General features: G+C 43.1%; 1 protein-coding gene across 1 annotated transcript in view; it reads left to right on the top strand.

The window, feature by feature from the left end:
- Positions 1–22194, top strand: part of PCNX2 (pecanex 2) — a 159744-nt gene that overhangs the window by 107065 nt on the left and 30485 nt on the right. Inside the window, exons 24-25 of the mRNA XM_056342869.1 lie at positions 11560–11618; positions 14475–14690. Coding sequence (XP_056198844.1) covers positions 11560–11618; positions 14475–14690 — 275 coding nt within the window. The remainder of the gene's footprint in view (positions 1–11559; positions 11619–14474; positions 14691–22194) is intronic.

The raw sequence follows: 22194 nt of genomic DNA, 5'->3' as shown, positions 1-22194 counted from the left end.
TCATTTGTGTTCATCGGTATATGCACACTTCACTGTTGTCAAGCAGATTTCATCTTTTCTTTGTTTCACTTAAGGAAAGCTTATTTTTGCCTATCATTTGGGCCAGCAGTGTGAAATCAGATGAGGAGAAGCCATCCAGTTATTTTCTGTAAAGTTGATCCAAAGCTGAAGCTTTGGACATTAGCAAGTAGACAGTACCATGTTTATTAATAGAGCTGGGCTATTAGGCAGGTAGGCTGAGCAGTGAGCAGCCTGCTCCATCTGTCCCTTGAGGTGTCGGCTTGGTTGTCTCTACCTGGTGTTTTCTCAGCGCACATGTGCCTATCTTGCATTTCCAGTGTTTCTTTTAGTCCCACTTTTTCTGTGGGCTAAAGAGGAGTCTGATTCCTCATGTTTCTGAGTGGACATCTGCCACTCTGGATGATGCGAGCTGGAGCTGAAAGACTTAAGAGAATTAAGATGATGGTTTGTTTGTTTTTTCAAGGAGATGGAGGAACTCAAGTGGGTTAAAAAAAAAAGAAGATTCATTTTCACAGTAAGCAAACTGTGAAATTCCTAGCAAGCTCTTCAAAATTCAGGAGCCATACTGTGCCTGTTTGTGCTCTCGCGGTGTGTGCGCAGAGCATGGGTGTGCTTCCTGCAATCAGCAGATGCTGTTTGTTTATGGGGTGCACTTTGGTACTCACTGCGTGCCGAGCCTAGCACAGCAATACATCACTGAGGTCAGGGATCCTTCGGGCGGGAAAGGGAAGGATGACTTTAAGAAAAAGAATAAAACAGGCTATAAGGAAGATGAATAAGAACAACTCCTCATGCAGCCACGTTTTTACAGCTTTTGCTGCCATTGTTTTTAAAAAGAGAGGCATGTAAAATCAGAAAGATGGCCTGCTGCTTATGGGCTGGTTGCCTTATGGAAGTCCAATGATGAAAAATTTAATTTCTCTTTTTTTTTTTTTTTTTTTTAAAGTTTGTTGGAACACTGGCTTTGTTCTGCCATTAACCTGGGTCCTGCTTCCCAGTTTGAAAAGTCCTGTTTTAGTCTTTATTTTCACAGCTGTTGGAAAGATTAGGCTGTGGATGTCAGAGAGAGAAAAGGAAATAGCAGTAAATCTTGTTTAATGTATAGGCACTTTAAAGCATAATGTGTTTGTTCAAATGCAGTTGTTCCATTCCTCTGCTTTGCTTTTTTTCTTAAAATACTTTGTCACGCTACAGCCTGACTCTGTTCCCCTTCTCCCTTCCTCTTATCTTGCTTTGTATCTTGGATATGGCAATGGGCAGAGCAGAGTAGGAAGTTTACTTTCCTTCCCCAGTGGGTCTAACCACTGGATCACGTCAAGCAGACTGTTCTCCGCTGCAGCTGTGACTTGTCCCTGCAAACAGCAAATGCCACCAGGAATTTGGAGATGTCGCTGCCTACAAGCCGCTCATCTCTCCTGCTCCTTCCCGTTGCTTTTCTTTCTCGGTCATCTGGTTTGGTGCCTATTTTTGGGTAAGACACAGCTTGCATTTGCTTTGAAGGGTCTTGAGTGAATTACAGTGTGGTGTAACTGAATTAGCTAGGGGTCTTTAAAGAGGTTATGATTAAAATGACAGTTGTCTCAGAACGGCATTACAGGACGCCTCTCTTTGTTTGAGGATATGTGAGCAGGCTTCTCTTTTCTTCATCTTTTTAAGAAGCTTATCACTATGTTATTGTTCCAGTCATTGTGGTCTGGAAAATAGCTGCCTGTAAGGTTAATAAAGCCAGGAACAGACGGTGAGCACAACCTGCCCTGCCTCAGCTCTGGCATTTTCTTTTTTCCTACCAGCTCACTTAACCTGCCCACCATGGACAGCCTGCAGGTGGAGTGGGAAGACTTTTCCCAATGTGGGCAGAATTTGGGTTGACCCACATCATGCACGTGCGTGGGAAAAGGAGTTGTGAAAAGTACCTGTCTGCTCCCTGCTTTTTCCCCGTGAAATAACAGGTCTTCCACTTCCAAATGCTTATTTCTAGCATACCCTTGCTGCATCTGTTTTCCCTGTGAGCCTGCTCATCTGTTACAGCTGCTAAACCCCTGCTCCAAACACAAAACATCACTCGCCCATAACTGTCCGTGGGCCTTCTTTGGGAGCTGCATATTCAGACCTTTCAAGTTCTCCTTCTTGGGGCTGGGTTTCTGTTTTTTTAGTCTTTTCTTGCTATGTTGTTTGATTTTTCACATTTTCTTAGACCTCCATAGTGGCGATGTTTACAGAGGAACAACTGCAGCAAATGTTTATAGTTCAGTAATTCCTTGGAAACTGATTTTATAAAGGATACTTTAAAGAATGGTACATTAACCTCTGAAGTCAACAATTACAGCATAACCTAAGCACAGGAGACCCTTTTGCCCCCTAATAGACAGGAGTTAGTGTTTGCCTTATTTCCTCAAATATCTCTTCAGAAATGTGATGTTCTGACTACCATCGCTGTCTGTTCTCTCTTGGAATTGCTTAGGATTCAAACTTTTCTGAGTACTTCCAGCCACCTGGCGTGAAAGAAGCGTTGCAGCCATAAGTTTTACCGTTCGTTGTAATCGGTTTAGTTTCTTCTGAACAGTTTCTCTGCTACTTTTTGTGTTTCTCTCTGGCTGCTTCTATTTCTATACTGTTTTTATGAACGGACCAGAAAGAAGCACAGTATTCCAGTTGCATGACTTGACTTTAGAGTGTGCTGAGGTTCTAGTTCCTTTGTTATCGGCTTTTACTCAGTTTTACAAATGCTAGCCCCTCTGATGATGATGGCTCTTTAGGAGAAGTCTTCACTGAGCTGGCCTCAGGGGTCCTCCAGGCTTTCATTGAGTGTTAAGTTAATTTAGAACTCAGCAAAATACTGTAAATAACTATCAGTGCGTAGGTAAAACCAAAATGGGTGCTTGTTGGTGCCTGAGACTTAGAACAAATAGGACCAGTGAATGAGTGGGTTTTAGTCTGAATTTTTGGTGTGTTCAGATCAGAACGGCTGCCTGGTCTTGTTCACAAAGCACGTGGAATTTGGTGAGGGTCTTTCTGGAGACTTCAAAGGGCTTTAGATCCTTGAGCATCTAGCCTAGGCTGGTACTGAGAGATGCTTAGGCCTGGCTTGGGTGCCCTTGGGCATAGCATTCCTGCTGACTGTGGTGGCACTCCCTCGCTGGCAGTGTTGCAAATGCTGCAATGTTAGCAAGTTGCTGCTATTTTTCCATCATTACTCTTCTCTTATAACTGGTAGATTTCCCAATAAAGATGATTCTTTTCAGGAAAAAATGTTCCTCCATTGAAACGCTGAATATAAACTAGTCTTTGGGAAGTTGCGCCCCATTCTCCAGGCACATGTGTGGCCATGTTTCTGGCATTGGGGCAGAAAATAGAGAAAACCAAAAACATTTGAAGAACAGAACATCTTTGTCCGTACTTCAGCCTTAGTTCTTCATGGGCCCTCTGAAGTTACATGTTATTCATTAGACTTTACTCATCTGACTGTTTTCTCGAGACCCTTCCCTGTCTCTCCTTCCAGCTGTAGTGCCCACCTGCCATACATCTTCACATTGCAGACCACCAGGATTTCCCATGGACTGGTACCTGCAGCACTTGCCTGGTTTGGGAGTCTTCGATCCCTTTCAGCAGCTGTGTAGGGCTTTGAGGAGTGACAAAGCCACAACATTCAGGTGTGGGAGGTGTTGCTTCAGGTGAAGCCCCAGGCTAAAAGAAACCCTACTAGAAATTATGTTCCCCTCAGTGTCCTGACCTGTTACCGCCCATGGAGTAAGTGACCCTGTGTGCACGTGTGTCCCTTTGGCCACTTGCTGTAGCACGGAGGTATGCACATCTCCTCTCCAACCCAGCCCTCACCTCATCACTTGACTCCGTGTGTGGAGTCACACTGACCTGGGAAAATGTGAGGGCTGTCTGGGGAAGGATGGGCCAGGAAAACCAGGCACCTTTAATCAAATAGATCTGGTATTAAAGTAAGTGTTTTCTGGGTTGCTAAGAGTTTCACACTCAAGGGACACTATACAAAATTCAGAGTTGTATTTTAACTGTTTGGTAGTATCTCTTTAACTGGTAACATCTCCTCTTCTTAAATTTTGCCCCTGGCAGTCAATAAAACAAATTGAGGCTAATTGAATAGGAGCCATATGTGTGATAATTAATTGGGAGTGCATTCTGATTCAGTGCTCTGCAGTTCCCTGCCGAGTTAAAGATGCGTTCACAACTCCAATTCACTGAATCATTCTAAGAGGACAGAATAAAGACAGAAGGGAGGCATCAGAGAGGGAACGCATGCTGAGGCCAGGCAGGAACACAAGCAGAGATCAAAACCACAAGCAGGATAAATGAAAAGGGAAAGGGATGGGCAAAAAAGGAAAAGGCATGCAGTGAAAAATCTAAGAGGATAATGCAACAGACATTGATAAGCAGGAGCGCAGACCTATAGAGGGAAAGAAATGATAAGCATGATAGATGAGGACTTTTACAGATACTTGGAAAGGAAGGCAGCAACAGGACGTAAGAGAAAGATGAGAATGGACTCATAAATCAGAAGTAGAAAGCATGTAATATTTTAAGGGCTTTCATGGATACACAGTGACACTAAAATTTTATAAGCTGTTCATCTAATGCTAATACAAATTATGTAAATCTAATGAGATCAAGTAAACTCATGCGATTTCTGTCATGTGAAGTATTGAAAACCTGTTGAAATGGATTGACTGAATTTTCATAAGAATAAGAGTTCTCGGCAAGCGTTCATCCCATTCACTTGGATAATGAAGATCACCTCCTGTTTTAGATTTTACTGAATCAAATATTCAGGGACAAGCTGAGGTTCGGAGCACTAAACTTAAAACTTCCATTCAACAAGATGCCTCCCCAAGCAACTTGCGTGAAGATGGTAAAAGCTGAGATCACAGAGGAAATGTTCAGCAAGTCTAACTGTTCTAACTGGGGTGATACGTAAATTGTGTACAGCTAGCAGCAGGGAATAATTCATGCTACAGCATGCTCAAGTCCTCGTTGTCTCTTGATGTACCAGAGTATGTACTGGAGCCAGATTTACTCAGGACTTGTAAGAGCAAAATGTAAAATATCTCTCGCTTTTTCTGAGGTAATGCAAAATGCGGAATTATGTCAGCATCGCCACTGAGAATTGTCTCTGAAGCTTTGTGCAAGTTGGGACTAGGTAAATACTGGATGAATGCTAGAGGGATTTTATTTCTTCTTTTAAATCCTTTGACTAGCAGCATTCGCTCTTAAAATACTAGACATTTTTTCAGTCTGAAGAGTACTGTAGAGACTACCGTAGTGACTGCTGTAAATGATTAACACTCTCAGCAGTCTTTGCAAAGAAAAAACAGATATATTAGAAGTTATCGTTGGTTTAGATTCAATTTTGTACAACTGCACGGTAGCAATAAGGGTTTTTTTCTTCTTCTTTAGTGTATTGCCACTCATGCTGCACTCAGGTTTATGGTATTGGAATGGCTTGGTTAGCTTCTGGTTTGCCTCCCTGCATCTTTTGGTGAGAAATATGTATATGGAAAACCCTACAGTGAGCTAAACTAATACTTCTGATGTAGGCTTTCGTCGTAAGGCACCAGTCACCAGTCTTAGTCCTATTCTTGTACCTCCTCATACTTTGTTGCCATCTCTACCTCCTAATTCTATTGTTAAGCAGTCACCTTGAGTCTAAAAGTGACAATTAAAATATCATAAGGATATGTTATTTTAATATCGCAACCCAAAAAAGCACAAGAGTACTTTGTTATTAGCAGTAAAGAATATTAAGAATTAATTATGAGATGCCTTGCTGTCCTTTCATCTTTTTATGATGTTTAAACAACTTGCATCTCTCTGTGTGGAGTAAAGGAGGTAAACATCTTGTCCTCATTTGCTGAAGCAGCTCCCAACATTTTGGTAATGTTTTGTTGCTGTTTGATCTCGTTCTCTTTTCCTGGTGAAAACTTCACCTGGCCATTTCTCATTACCCCCTTTCTGCTCTCCAGGTCCTTACAGTTTCTCAGGCTTTTGCCACTTCATTCGTGGGCCCACCAGCCAGTGCAGAGCCCAAGCGAATGGGTCCTGCAGAGCTCTTCGCCCAGAGCTGGGCACAGCGCGGTACCTTTCCTGTAGTTTGCCTTGGCTCACCCGCAGTATTTCAGATGCATGGGTTTGTGTGTAATTAACACATGTGCTTTTAAATGAAGAGTACTTCTATGAATTGGTGACAGTGAGGTGTAGCTGTGATGCAGGGTCCTGTGCTAAGCCCCATCCTGACAGGGATGTCAGGGTCCCAGCCTTTCTTCACTGACACAGGAGGGAACACAACCATCTCTGTGCAGTTGGCATAATCCTTCCACTTATATAGCTTCTTGTATTGCTTAGGATAATATATCTGAAGCTAGTGATTGAATGCCTTACGAAAGAAAAAGCATACTCAGACAAGGGGAAAGAAGTTAAGTAGCAAGGCAGACAAAAGCAGGGATACCGATGACATTTTGGTAAAGTATTAGTGTATTTAAAAGTACACAGATGCTTAAATGACCTGGCTTACAAATTAGAGGTAAATTCCCTGGCTAAATCTTCGAATGTCAGAACACTTAGTTGGGTTGTTTAATGGATGTTGGGCACTCAGCTTTTGATCTCAGATTCACACTTCTCATTTACATCCCTATTGCTGGAGGAGCAGAGAAATATCGTCTTCAGGAAAGGGTTCAGAATATGCCAAACATACATCCTCACTGGTATCTCAGCAAATGACCACAATGCTGATTTTTACACCTACTTAAAAAAAAACAAACCACCAAACACACACACACCTCTCCCAAAAAAACAACCCAGCAAACAAACCACAAAAAAACTCAAAAACAAACACAGGAAGCTCTCAGAATTAATTATAAAAACATTTTTAAGAAAGAAACCCTAGGAACTGGAAACGTGATTGATAGGAAAGATTTTCCTATGTTTTAAAAGGATTCTTCGACAGCCCCGTCTTTAACAACTGGAACTTCTTATGCCTTAGCCCTCCCCCAGTTTTCCACTGTGCAATCAAAGCCACTTTTTATTATTGTTAGATGAAACACTGGAGCAGTCAGAGAAGGAGGGGAGGAAGCAAACATGAAAAATAAAAACCAGAGTGAGTGGACAGGAAGGAGAAGTTGCTTTCATTTGTAAGAGATCTTTCTTTATTAACGTGAGTTAAACTGAAGGCATATCTTCCATGCAGCTGCCCAGAAAACCCGAGCATGGTTATGCACTAAGAGAATGTCAGTCTTTGCTGTTATAATCACAGTGAAATCATTCTGCCTTTTAGATGAAATTGATTTAAAACTGCTTGGGCATCCTCACACTTCCAATTAGTACCATCGTTTTTGCCTCTGGTGTCCTTCAAATATTCATGGATGCCTGCTTATTCTGCTATCTCCTGATTCTCCCTCCTGCCTCACAGTTGTAGCCTACCACTACTACTGTTTTTAATGCTAAGCCTCCCGTTTATAGTGCCAGCAGCGTAAGACATTTACACAGAAATGAGGAATTTTTTTTTTTCCCAGACTCCCATGAATAATCATAGGGCTGCAGCATGGTAAAGTTTCTCTCTGTTAGATTTGCCTGTTAGATGTCATGGAACAGCAGATTAAAATTCATTGGACACAGACAAAGAAAAACTTTGGATCTACCCTAGAAAGGCAGCTCTTGCATCCCCCACGGGGAAACTGCTTTTCTTTGTTTTGTTCTCTTTGAGAGCAGAGATCCCCTCTGTCGCAGCAGGGATCCTGGAAATCTTGAATTTCTGTTACGGGCCAAAACCCAGCAACAGCAAGGCAGCTAGAACAGCTGCAATTTTATTTTCATCTTCTGGAAATAAACACAGCAATGATTCCCTTCCCCCCCCCCCCGCCCCCCCCCCCCCAATTTGCCTGATTCTCACCATCTGCTGTACGTTCCCTAGGCTGCCTGAATCCCCCTCAAGTCTTTTTTTCACCTTTCTAAGGAAATCAGGAGAGTAAAGTGGGAGAAGAACGTCCTTGCAGGTTGAAAAACGAGGCAGTATTTTTGGACAAGGGAAGTATAGGAAGTGACTTCATCCTTTTCAAAGGGAAGCGATAGTCATAATGTCACGAACAGTGCTATGCAAACCAGTGGATTATCTCCATGCCCGTGTAAATGCTGGATTAAAAGAGCATGAGAGAGATATTTCAGGAACTAAGCAGGATGTTGACTTTAAAATTGCTGAAGACTTAGCTGAAGATGTTCAAACACAATCACTTGCTCTCTAGGGCAAGCACCGAAGGACCTGCACTCAGTTTGCGTAGAATAATGCGATTCAGGAAGAAATCCAATTACTGAGCTAATTATCATCTTGGATGAGTGGTAACAACCACATTTTAAGCAAGAGGCCACTGGAGGAAAGCCCAAATCACCCACTGGTCCCAAAAGTTCACTTGGAGAGGTCCTAGTTGAGAGCAGAAAGCCCAGGAGTGGAGGTGCCACTGGTTCGGTCATTAGGCGCAGTCTATTACAGTCCAATGTGGTGCACATTCCCGTTGCCTTCAAGAAGGTACGAACATAATAGCTTTGGTTACTAGTAATTGTGGAAGGTTTTTAAAGTCCAAAATGGGTTATCTGACTGAAATGTATTCAACCAAACTGAATTTCAGGATAGAAGTTTGCTTTACAAACTGTCTATGTTACCCTCAGTCTTGGAAAAAATGAAAAATTCTGCTTGCAAGTATCTGCATAAAGATTTGCGTTTTTCTGGCAGTGTCTGAAAAGGCAAATCCTTTTTTGTCTCATGTCCTGAGGCCCACGTTTTAGCTGCTTAAACTGTTACTGTGCTTGGAATGGAGGGTAAAGCCCCAATGGAGCCTGGTTTTGTTTTGTTTGTGAGAGCTGTTCTGTTTCCATCCTTTCTTCCCATCAGGCTGCATTATCTGTCTCTGAGTGTCCTGCAGCACTTGTGATTTTCACTGATTGTTGCATGCATTTTTCTCTCAAAGAAAAAAAAAAAAAAAAAAAAAAGGAGGGGGGGGAGGGGAGAATTGGAGCCAGAGCTGCATTCTGGGCAAAAGGATTCCTGCTTGTTAGCGATCAGAATTTTCTGAAGTACTGCTTGATTTGTAAGGGTCTCAATGTGCCTCAAGAACAGAAATGCTTTACAGGTTCATAGAAGATTGGAGTAAAGAATAGTATTGACTTGTACTTTGTACTGCCATGCTGATTTCAGAGGGACTAAAAGTTAATAAGGAATCTCATAATCGTAAGACATACATTTGGAAATCAGCAGTGTTTCTCTGCTGAGAACAGAAAATCGATCGAATTCCATAATCTAATCTTTTTGATTACTTTGGCATATGCTGCAATTGCAGGTGGGTGTATATCAGGGTAGAAGAATTCTGATGATCTTTTTGAAGCAAAATCATTCTTTATATTCTGAACTGCTCAGAAGGCCCTTTCCCCCCTTGACATTTTCTGTTGCATAGGAAATGAAAACTGCAGTTACAGTAAGCTGAGCCAACCAGAGGCAAGAAGATAAATAATACATCAAATAAAATGTTAATCTATGTAGATAATGTAGTAATATTAATTACAAATAATTCTAATTAAGACTCATATTCTCTCCAACTGTATTTCTTGTAAGTAAAGAACGTGCCTTTTTAAAGCAAAAATCAGTTGCTGGTAGGGAGAGACAGTGAAGCAATTTTGTTCCTCTTCTGTCTACTCCGTGGAAGCCTGTGCAATTTTTCTGTTGGTCAGTTTTCCACAGCTTTTTGCGGGAGGCTGCAGAGCGTGGATGAAAAGGCTTTCTAACATTAGGGGCATCAACGGCATCCTCCTCCCCGCTGGCTTCAGCATGAGCTGATAGCTTCAGCTCAGAAACTTCCAGCCTTTTAAAGAACTGGTATACTGAGACACAAAATCCTGGGAGTCACTGCTGAGATGAGGACAGACTCCCAGAGAGACTCTGCTGTGCTTCAAAGACAACGTTACCTTGGGTTTACAGGGTTTACACCATCCTTTTTCAGCGTCACTTAAGCTGTTTGAAAGCCTCCCATGTAACTTACACCCTCTTTGGCACAGTCTTCCTCAGGGCATGGCTAAGTTCTCGTAGTGAGTAGCTAAATTCGGGCTTTGTAAGTTGGCTGGCCAGCCATCAGCCCTTTCAAGGTCCTCACTGTGCCCTGTGCCCCCCACCCCAGTGAGTCAGACCCTAGCCAGTCCCACCTGGCCACGCTGCCCTCATCACAGTGCAGCCAGGGACGCGATGAGGACCATGCCTGGGTGTCTCCCTTGGTTCCTGTGCTGGGAGAGGTGGCACCTAGGCACTTTTCCTTTGCATTTGTTGGCTGTTGAACAGACGAGACTCTCACCGTTGTCGCAGGTAACCTTATGCTGAGTGTTATTCAGGGAAAATGGCTTTGTCTTTTCCCATTTTCTGCTTTAACTCCGTTTTCCAAAATGATAATATTTACGTATCTGATTGATAGATCTTCTGCTAAAGCTAGTGATTGAGGGCAAAACTTTCAAGGCAGTATTCTTAATGAAGTGTCCTGAAATCCTAAAGTACCGCTGCCAGAGCAGTATTTCAGGGAAATCTAAATTTACTGTAGCATTTCTGTAAACCAGGCTTTTACTTGTACCCTGAAGGCTTGGGAGGTGGATGCTTGGGAGATGCTCTGGACTGCTGGTGTGGAATATTTCTGGCCACCACAATGATCACTCCCTTCTGTTGGACACAAGCTTGCCCGTAGTGATTTGCTCATCCCTTCTTTTCAGACCTTGTTAGTGTCTTTTGGTAGGGGTAGGAATAAAAGCTCAATCCAATCAACTTTTTAGTCACTTTCTGTTTTGTGACCATTTTTCCTGCAGTATTTATATTCCACTCCTACTGAAAATACTGAGTAGGGAAAGTGTCATCCATAACAGAGACAGGGATACTGTCTGTCTGGACTAAGACCCTGTGTTTTTCTCTTTTTCAAGTTACAAGAATGAGCAGGGACTCTCTCATAGCTGCCTCGCTAAATATGAAACTTAAGTGATTTTTTTGTTGTTGTTTTTCTGTAGATGTTAATACACCCACAGAAATATTTTTACGCAAAGAAAACCCCTTGCGTCCAGCTGTTTCCCTTAAGGCTTTGAAGGGAAGAAAGACTGATTTAATATTCTTTCTATTCGCCGTTTCAGTGGCACCTGGCTGATGTGCCTCTGGAGCCAGTTCAATTATTTAAGTACATAGTGTTGTGTATTATCACAGATGCCAAATTCTGAACAGACTGTGCCCCACAAGAAGGAAAATGGGCAAGAAAGAATTGGAGGGGAAAGAGGAGGGGACACAGACACTTTTGTGTGGTGATAAACTATGATATCAATGGCAGTACTGAACTGAAATAACTTTATGTGCCTACTTGGAGTAAACTGGTGAGTGGATTAGAGTGTGAACAGCGTAATGGTAGAAACACAGAATAATAAGATATATTAAAAAGAATATAAAACTGTGTTTGGGGGAGAATCTTATTTTTTTAAAAAAGGTTTGGCTGTACAACATGTCTTTATTTCCAGCACCAAAAGATCGGACCATTCCAACACCAGACTGGCAATTCAGATCGAAAAGGACGCAGGTATGGCCTGGGAGTTTGGGTGTTTTGCTTGATTTGCAAAATTTGATGTATTTGCACCGTTGAGGATTTGCTTGGGAAGCTGATGTAGCAGAGCACTGGTTTGAGTCATGTGAGTTAACTGTGTCCAGGGCTGGGCTCCCCAGGTCAAGGGAGACTGGGAACTGCTGGGCAGGGTCCGGCGGAGGGCTACGGAGGTGATGAGGGGACTGGAGCGTCTGCCTCATGAGGAGAGGCTGAGGGAGCTGGGCCTGTTCAGCCTGGAGAGGAGAAGGCTGAGGGGGATCTTAACAATGTCTACAAAGATCTCTTGAGGGTGGGTGTCGAGGATGGGCCCAGGCTCCTTTCAGTGGACCCCAACGACAGGACAAGGGGCAATGGGCATGAGCTGAAACATAAGAAGTTCCTTCCAAATATGAGGAAGAACTTCTTTTCCTTGAGGGTGACAGAGCGCTGGCACAGGCTGCCCAGAGGCTGTGCAGTCTCCTTCTCTGGAGACATTCAGAATCCACCTGGACGTGATTCTGTGCAACCTGCTCTGGGAGAACCTGCTTTAGCAGGGGGTTGGACTAGGTGATCTCCAGAGGCCCCTTCCAACCCCGACCATTCTGTGATTCTGTGACTTGATAAGTAATTTCACTCTTCAGCTGCGTGTAGCTGCAGGCGGCTGCTGGGCTGAGTCGCTCGGTTAACGGTAAGATTGCCGTTCGTGCGGAGCACGCAGCAGGCACCCTGGCTAGACTCAAAGGTCAGCCGTGGGCAGGGGAAGGTTTTGGGAAAAAGCAGCAGGTTAACAGTGCCCTGCTGCTGGGCAGTTTGGGCTTACAGGTATCTCCTCTTCGCTAAAGAGAAACCTTTTTGGAGAAGGGGGAGAAAGGGGTCATGGAAATTTTGCAGGAGGAAGTAAAAGAAAGCGGTAGGAAAGATGGTGGGCCTCTCCGCTGGGTATCGGTGCATTAAATGAGCTCCAGTCCATGGCAGTTACAGCACCTCTTGGTCCTGTGAGGCTGGAAAGTGAGAGCATTTTTGGGCAGGTGGGTGGATGCAGGGAGTGTGTGGTACCTCGGCTGATGCCCTTCAGCACCTGGCAGGACAGAGCCGTTCCCAGGGGAAACCGGTACCAGCGTTTCATGCCAATTCCCAGTCCCACTGACAGAGATCAGGGTTTCATATATGGGTTCCTTCCACTTTAGCCTTCTGTGGCCGATTTTATTTTGCCACTGAGGTGTCAGGGGCTTGTATTGTGGAGGTCTAAGTTTACGTTGTAATCATTGCATTATATTTCTGTCATACACACACACAATTTTTAAATCCTTATCCATTACATCAGTAGTGCGATTAAATACACATCTTTAAGCAGAAATGGTTGTAATCCAGAGTGTCTAAGAAGGCGAGGGAGGTATTAGCAGTTTGGGGCATATATAGTGCTCGTTCATTATTTATCGTTTCAAGGCAGGAGGATAAGATGTTTCCCAAAGCCATTCTGTCATCTGATAGCAATAACCTTTAGCATTATTATATATGCTAATAAGTTAATTATGATGTAAACCCCATAGCTCAAGCAAAACATTCCTTTTGTGTGTGTGCTTAAAAGATTCATTTTATGACTTGCTCAGATTTTGAACAAAAAAATTTCAGAAGGTGTATAGCTGAGTGTGTCTGGATATGAATACACACCTGCGTGTACATACACACCAGGGCTGGATGCATAATGGGCATGGTGATGACGGGCAGCATAGTAACGTGCCCACTCCTCCTCTTGTATGGAGGAACAATTTGTGGGGGAAGCTACAGCCTGTCATCTTCTGGGGTTTTTTTTCTCCATGTTAGATCTTTAGATCTGCTTCTAAATATGCACATATATAAATATGCATGTCTACCTGTACATATATATCCACATACACTCTCTTGTATACAAATACACCTACAAGATGCTGGTTTGTACATGTGTGTCTATTCATGTACCAGCATCATAGAAGTATTGAAGGTGAGATGCTGATGCATTATAGGCAAGAAAAGCGGTTCTCATGTCAGGCATATGTTGTGTAAAAGTGTACAACACAAGACAACAGCACATTGGATTATGTGGCACTGTGTTAGCATTTGTGAAAGGTTCATTCCCTTTCACAGATCACCATCATAAAGTGCTGCTTTTAATCCAGTCAAATGCCATAGACCTTTATGAGATGACACTTCTAGACTGTGATGGGGTGTTTTTCACCTGGACAATTGGTCCAAGCAATGTGTAATTGGACAGCTACTATTTTAAAAGAAGTGGTAGCAGTTTCATTGTTTCTCAATATACTAATAGACCTCTTTAAAAATATGTATCCTCATCTTAAGTACCAAGAGATAAGTCATGGACAAAGCCTTGACAAATTCCTGGAAGACTGCAAGAAAACAATCCCAACAGAATTATTGGAAGCTGTGTGAACTAATTCCTTAAAAATCTCAGAAACAATATTCAGATTTAAGCTTATGTACTGAAATAATGATTTCTGGTTTCTTAAAATTAAGAACGATATGTAGATATTTGCATTGCAGAGACGTTCAGTTAGCCAAAAAATTCTTGCTGTTGTAAAACACAGAGATGATTTGATTCAGTCTGAAATATGTGTAATTATTAATTTGATGTTCTGTTTACAATATTGGTTGTATTAAGCAGAATTTTCAGATGTGATTCTCTGAAGGGCTAAAAACCACCTAGGAAATGTAGATTGTATAAAGTATCAGGAAGATATCATCCAGCGAGAGGAAGAATCTTTATGCAGGAATGAAAAAGAATATGGGATTTTATGCAGAATGGCTTAGTGTGTTATAAATTCTATTCTTTACGAATGTGTGCTGCTCTGGTTGTAGGAAACGATGACAATAATCTCAACTCCATTTTTTATGAGCATTTGACAAGATCTCTGCAGGAGTCTCTTTGTGGAGATTTGATTTTGGGCCGCTGGGGAAACTACAACACAGGAGACTGTTTTATTCTGGCATCGGATTATTTAAATGCCTTTGTGCACTTGATCGAAATTGGAAATGGCCTTGTCACCTTTCAGCTCAGAGGGCTGGAATTTCGAGGTAAGGAACCCTGATGATTTAAATAACAACAAAAACAGCAACAAACCCTGTTTGGCTTCTTAATCTATCACAGCTCTATAGCAGGACATAGAGTTTAAGGACCTTTCTCTGTCTCTTTTTACAGCTATTTGTCTGTCTAAAATCGCTGTACTTCTTTGTGTGATTATTTGAATGACAATGTTTTGAAACTTAGATGGTAAGAAATTGGGAGTTGTGTTTACAGTATCACAAAACTTTCAGAAAGAAGGCATGTTGAGTTACTTGCTTGGTTCACAGTTCTTTTAGCTTATGCTTAGTTATGTTTTCAGCATTTCTTTCCCTCCATAACCACGAAAAGTTCTTAGAACACCCAAAGTTGTTCTTAGAATTGTTCAACCCCCAAAACTTGTCTTTGAAAAAAAAAAACCAAATATGATCAGATTCCTCCCACAGGAAAACGCTCTGTGTCAGATCGTGGGCTGAGCTGGGTGGTCCCTGTCACAGCAGAACAGCAGAGGGAGAAGCAAGTCGACCAGGGCTTCATATTTCTCTTATTTAGGAAGGGCTGGTTCCAGCTGCAGAAGGGACCTCACTTTCTGCCTATTCAGTATATTCCTTTGTCAGGACACTCCTCTTTAGGGAATGATAATTGCATCCCCTTCCTCAATGGTATCGCTTTTGTGAGGCCAGTTGCTTGTAGTGTCACACTCCTGTCCTTTTGTCTATCATTGTCCCTAAAGTAGGAAGAAAAATGGAAATTAAACCCACTAAACTTTAAACAGCTTTTAAATTTTGTTCATGCTACACATGTTGGCTGTCTGGGTTACTTGCTTGGGTTTGTAACCTTTCAAAGATACCACTTTGCAATTACAGGTGATGTGAGTTTTGGAGGTCCAATAAACAGCTTCTGGGGCTCAAGGGCTGAGCATCTAATGGGCAACAGGAGTGTATAATCGAGGTGACTTTTCAACAAGGTTGAGTATGAGAAAACAGGAGACAGACTGGCTCTTTGAATGCATTGTGGGAGGATTAGACTAGGAAATAACGTGTGGGCTCCAGCCTTGGCCCTGTGACAGATGCCCTGTAGGCTGGTGAACAGGTTGTGGTAAATGATTGATGTTCACTTCCCCTCCTGTGTGGTGGGGATGAAGATAACCCTCCTGTATCTTAAGAAAAGTTACGTAGAAAACAGTAAATACTTGAAACAGCTCGATATGGTAGTACCTGAAGAGCTACCTGTTCAGTACAAAGGTGATTGTAAGAAAAAGAAACTGGGAAAGAAGATAAATAATTTGTTTATCAGCCTTGTGATTTCTTGTTGTTCATGATGATGATGTATGTTTGGCTGTGTGGCTTTCTTCAACTACAAAGACATCTGTGCGAGTATTACATCCTCCTTGTGTGCCCCCAAGGTAAGCAGTGGTGCTGCTGTGTCAGGGATAGGTACTGACATTAAGCACCCTATAGAGTCCACAGGTGGAAAGTGTTTTTTGGGTGGATTTGGAATTTGCTATTACGTCTTTCAAATCCAGGCCAGAAAAATGCAGATTTCTGTTGTTCTGCAAGAACAGTTAAATACTGTGGCAGTTCAGATCTTTTCGTTACAGTACCACTGGTTTCACAGGCTGGTAAATCTCTGAGATAATTGTTTTTTTGTCGTTTTTTAAGTCAGCCTATCATTTTGATTGCTCACAGTTATAATTCTTTCTGGAAACTCTGTAAAGGAAAAAAATAGTTCATCAATTTCTGCAGATCTGAATAGTGACTTCCAGGAGGTATTTATATATGTTAAAGTGATAGATCATGGACAATGGTGACATTTTGTTCAGATTTGTTGGGGTTTTCAGTAAGCAGGACTATGTATGTTTCCATTAACTTGCATTCTAGTTTCAGAAAATTATCTTTGCTGATCATCCTTTTGTGTTAAAATAGTTCACTGTAGGATTTGAAGCAAACAGAAGAAAGAAATCTCAGTTTCATGCTTAAATTACATGAGTTTTGTGAGTGGGTTTTTTTTTCCTTTATGCAGTTGCCACCTGTTGCTGGGTCCCTCTCCATCATCACCATCCCTGGGCAGTTCAGTTCAAAAAAAGTAAACCTTGGAAACAGAGATTAAAAAAATATGAAAGGATCCTCAAACCATTTGCTAGCTGGATAAAAAGATCAGGGGTCTAGCAGATGGGCTTAATGAACTGGAAGTTGAATGGTGAACAACTGGGTAGTTTTGTTGCATTGCGATTTGGGAAGACTTTGACTTTGAGCCAGGATGGTTCATTACCAGGCATTTGGATCAGCGAGCAAAGCTCAAAAATTGCAGTGTGCTATCTGTCAAGGCACTGCAGTATTCCCTAAAATCATAGTTTAAGTAACTAAATGCGTCTGAAAATTGACCTTTTCATGCAGATTGCCTAACGCTGTTCAGTGTTAGTACTGCACCTGGTTCACTTTGTGAGTAGATCCAGCACATCTGCTGGCTCAACAGGTCTTTACATTCAGCTGGGGCTGAGCCCTGCAGCCTCCCCTGTGTTTCATGGGTTTCCAGTTAGAGCCAGCTGAGTTCCCATTGAGAATATCCCCTTTCCCAGTCTCTCTCACACTCCTCAGGAGGAGGCTGGCAGCCTGCAAACAGCACCCTTAGCTGGGTGTTCAAAAGAGCTGGGCAGACAGAGCAGCAGCGAACTGTGAACTGGGAAAGCACAGGCAGGTTGCTGGAGGAGGAAGAGAGCAGTGGGAAAACGGGAATGGGAATCTCACCTAGGTTATCTCATCTGCAGTACAGATCCAGTCCCCTATTCCTCCTCACCCTCGGAGTGTCACTGGGGGAAGAGAGCACCCAATACTAGAAGGAGAGGGAAAGGATGGAAATGGGAGGGAGATGGATTCCCCCCGTACTCTTCTCTGAACCCACTGGATGATGCTATTCCAAGAATAAGAGAAAACGTGTAGTTAGTTTGTGTCCTCGCAGACATGGTGTGTCAGGAAGGTTTCTCCGGCTTTTGGAATATTTTCTCTGGGTAGAGAAGGTGTTATGGGAAGAGACACTAGAGTGTGCGAGTGTTGTTATGATGTTGTTTGGCTTGGAACAGAGAAGCCATGTAGGATTCAATAAAGGAACATACCTGAGGGGAGAGCAGCTCAAACATGTAGCATTTGACATGCCCTGTGAGAGTCGAACCCCACTGGGCCGTGCAGAATGGGTGCCAGGGAAACCACATGAATTACAAGCCTCCTTAAGGACGGAGTAGGAGGAACAGAGGGGAACCAGGCACAAGCCAGATAGGATGGATCTGCCCAACAGAGACACTAATAAAAGCTTCACGAATTCCAAAGCGTGGGCAGATAGTCTGCTGCGTGGCCAGCAGAGACTCGCTGAGGTGGTGTGCTGACACCAGGGGGTGGCTTGTGCCCCAGGTAAGCTGTGCTGCGGTACCATGCCCTCTCTCTAACAGTTTTTGTCCTTGTGTCAACAAGGTGCCAGGCTGTTCTGCTGGGGCCATAGGGGTTACACAAGGGTGCCCAGACCCCGGGGCGCTGAGTCTGAGTAAAAGGAGCCAGAAGGGCTGACCTGAAGGCAGGAGCTGTAGGGGCTGGGCCAAGGGCTATCCCAAGGAAGCTCTGTGAAAGCTGGGACTGAGCTGCAACTCCTCCTTGGAAGGTTTTCTTTGCTGCTTCCTTTGAGCGGGATCACTGCCTGCAGGGGCAGGAGGTCAGAGCTGTCCCCAGGCAGCACCGAGAGCCATCTCTTCTGCAGACTAAGCATGTCCTTCACCATTTCAAATCTTGCAAATGACTGTTGTGGGGTACAACTGAATACGGTAGGAATTTTTTTCTGCGTAAGTGGGAAGAGTGTATGCAGCTGCCCTGGAAGAACATGGTGGTTTGCAAAGTCAAGAGGCAGTTGTTAAGCACTAGGCTCATTTCCTCTGCTTTCGGCATCTTACATTCCTATTTTTAGTTGTCTGGTCATGCACTGTTTTGCACATAGGACCCCGATTCCTTTCATTGTACAGAATGGTTTCCCACAAGGAGGAAAAAAAGGGCCAGAGGAGGAACTTGTAATCTGTAATTTCTGAGCTTTGGCTGCTTGACTTCAATTTCAAACAAGTAATTTTAATTGAGGGCCCTAAAAATCTGCTGTTCCTTAAATAAGAAGTCGATGTTTGCTTTGGAAATGAATGAATGACAACAGTGTTCTCTGTGTCTGTGACTGTTTTCTGTTTATGAGTAAACTAAAAGCAATGTTTGCGTTGCGGAGCTCTGGATTTTCCTATGGGTGTTTCTTGTTGTGGTAGCTGAAAAGCTGTGCTGGCGATACTGCCACAGCAGTGCCCAAAGAAGGGGTCACTGAGTCTTCTGAACTTAGGTGTATGGAGGGCAGGAGGTACTGCCCCCCCGGTCTGCAGTCCAACCTAATGGAGAGTTGCCATTATAAATGATGACTGATCCAGATGCCCTTCTAACTGTATATAATAGAAGCATTTGGCCTAGCTTTTAAATGAAAACAAAAACCCGCAAAACCCCAACCACCAAACCCCTGCAGGCAGGGTAAGAAGTTACAGACTGAGCAGACTGAAAGAAGAGAGTCATCAAAGCGGGGATTAGTCCTGTTCAAATTAAGCACCTTGTATGAATTAGTCCTTCACTCTTCCTTTCTACAGACAGAGGGGATGTGCCTCCCTGTCATCGATCCTGTGTGTAAAGGGAGGGGGAGGCTCGATACCTCCAGGCATTCAGAGGAGATGCCCAACCCCTCCTTTACCAAAATCGAAGAGAGGGTAGTAATGAGCTCAGGCTAGGTGAAAACTTGGGAGGTAGCTGCACTGGTGGACCCCACGGGTATTGGGGAATCAAGCCCTTCGTTAACTTAGCTCTGCTGTCGGTGTTAGACCAGAGCTGTATGCTAAAAGCAGCCTGCCAGAGGAAATACATAATGTATCATTTAATTTGAAAGGAAGAGGCAGGGGAAAACCACAATCAGGGAACAAGCAGGATGAATGTCAAAATACCTAGCTCCTGCAACTTCCCTGTAGAATAAGGAAGACTTAAAATATTTTCCTGTTTAGTCTGTGCCTCTACAAAGTGTCTTTTGGAGAACATCCAGTTAGGCGTTACGTGTGCAGAAATAACTTATGGAGGGTGATGCTGAAATCTTGAGGAGCTATTTTCTAACCCATGCCTGGGATTCTTCAATCATGTAATTGACTTCTAAACCTCTGCTATGATTTTTTGGTTACTGCATGTTGCATGTTCAATATTCATGCTTCGCTTGGAACTTCATTAGATGAATCAAGGGAGGAAGCACAGAGCAGACACAGATGTGACTGTACGTAGCGGAAGGCAGCTGTGACAGCAGGATGGGATCGCCTGTGGGGCTTTCTCTGTGTTAGCTAGCTTATTTCCCACGCAAAATGGTGTATGAATGCGGCCAGTTTAGGGTGTACACCTTAAGCATAGTAACGATGTCTAAGAAATAAGAAAAGATACTAATTTCTGCAGTGCATGTGTACACTGTATAGTTTTATTACAGCAGCAAGTACATTACCAGTGTAAGGAATATTTATTTGTGTTTGATTTCTCTGTCTGAAGGCTCCGTAGCGCTAGCAAGAATCATTCTTTGTTTAAAGGGTGGTTGCAACTTTCACTTTTACAAATCACCTCTTGCTGCTGGGAAATTAAAGTGCCCACCTTCATGTCTTTCCTGAGACCACACTTGAGGTATGTTCAGTGTATGCAGCAGACCATCAAAAGGTATTGATAGATTACAAGTTCAGAGAAAAGCAGCTATTTTTAACACATCTTTTTGGGCAGAAGGTTAAAAACCAAAAGTATGTTGTTTGTGGGAAAGAACAGAGGCTGACAGAGACAGTGCTCAGAAATACTAGAGGCATGGACAGAGAGGATGCAAAGGGCTTTCTTTAACCTTGGTGATTTAGTTGGGATTTTTAAAGATCCTGCCTTATGTTGAATGCAGGAAATCTATGATGTACAACCCTTCTAGGTGTACAGCAGTGCTCCAACAGTGGAAGCCATCTATGATTTTCAAATAGGCTTAGAATAGTTTCTGTGACACAGACCAGAATGAATAGTTGATGTCCTTTTTCCCTTTCCTCCCTTCCACAACTTTATATGTGTATGTGGGTGCACTGGAGAAGACTTCTGGAAGGAAGGAAAATGTCATTGGATGCACTGCAACCTTTTTATTGAGAAAATAGCTTTGCCAGAAACAAAATGTGGCACCTTGCATTGTGCTCCAAAAGAGGTGACATGATAGGTTTTTGTGGTATTTGGCAGCTGCAGGTTTAACAACCGGCATCTTTAGTGAATGCTTTCTTCCACCTGGCCTTCTGTAATGTGTCTCTGTGGACCAAGAAGAGGAAAGGTTTCCGAAGAGATGGTATGCCTGCTATCAGAGCAACTGATCTGGCTTGAAAGCCAGGCTATTTTTCAGGCATGCAAGCACCTGAAAACCAAACCACAGTTTCATAACTGACAGCCTTGATGCTTGAATAATTAATATCGGTTTTTAAGTCTTGAGATACTTCTTTGAAACAACCTGAGACCATCAGATCCTATAAATTACTGTTCTTCATCCAAATTCCACAAGGAAAAGAGCCAAAACTGTTGCTGGTTTCCAGAATGTGTCCAGTTCTGGGGTTCATGAGTTTCCATTTGGGAGCTCAGTTCACTCCTTTTTGAAGTGTTTGTTTTTCTGTGTTTCTGGAGCTGTATCTGAGGTTTGTTTTGGGAGAGGATGGCCTTTCAATGGCTGCAGTTATGCTCTTTGTGCAGCTACTGGGTGATAAGTGCTGCTTCTTAAGCTGCTATCCTGAGCAGAAGAGAAGTGTTCCCTGAGAAGGAGCCTTATCCATCAGATTTGGTGAATACTCAGGTTTGCTGCAGAGCAGGGTGGAGTAGAGTCAGAGACTTCCACTGTAATGCATTTATCATGTGCATGATTTTGCCGAACTGGTGAGCAGCCAGGCATCTTTGTGGAGTCATCCATCGGTGAAGACACCTCTGCATGGCCTACGGAAGGAGTTACCCTGGGCTTCAGTCCACCTTCACGGCTGCCATCTCTATATCCAGCTCCATCTCTCAGACTTAACACCTAGTTAAATCCCCTAGTCCAAAACTGGTTGTTGGGGTCGCAGAGTTTAAAGCTTGAAGTGCCTAGTGTAAGAGAGTGACTTATGATCATCTTAACGTTTGTGGGGTGGGATTATTGCATGAGCCCTATGAGCCCTTTCTACATACATTTGCACCCTAGTTGCTTATTGTATGTCAGCAGTGCCCAGTGCTCGAGCTATCGCCTCCTTCAGCTGCAATAATTAGTCCTCATTCTAGATGTGTTGTTGAACTGCAGTGCTTTATAGAAACTCAAACTGCTTCTGGAAGCATGTGGTTGTGTTACAGGATTGTCTTTCTGGCCCTTCAGAACCGAAAAATACTGTTCTTTTCACTTGAGTTTTCAAAATTGAGTTCAAAAGCACACTTTGATTTCACCCTTAAATTCTGGAAGGCTGGG

This window comes from Falco biarmicus, chromosome 6, assembly GCF_023638135.1.
Source record: "Falco biarmicus isolate bFalBia1 chromosome 6, bFalBia1.pri, whole genome shotgun sequence".
In the NCBI taxonomy this organism is placed as follows: Eukaryota; Metazoa; Chordata; class Aves; order Falconiformes; family Falconidae; genus Falco; species Falco biarmicus.
Note: the sequence above shows the minus strand (reverse complement) of the source record. Positions and strands in the feature narration are given on the sequence as shown.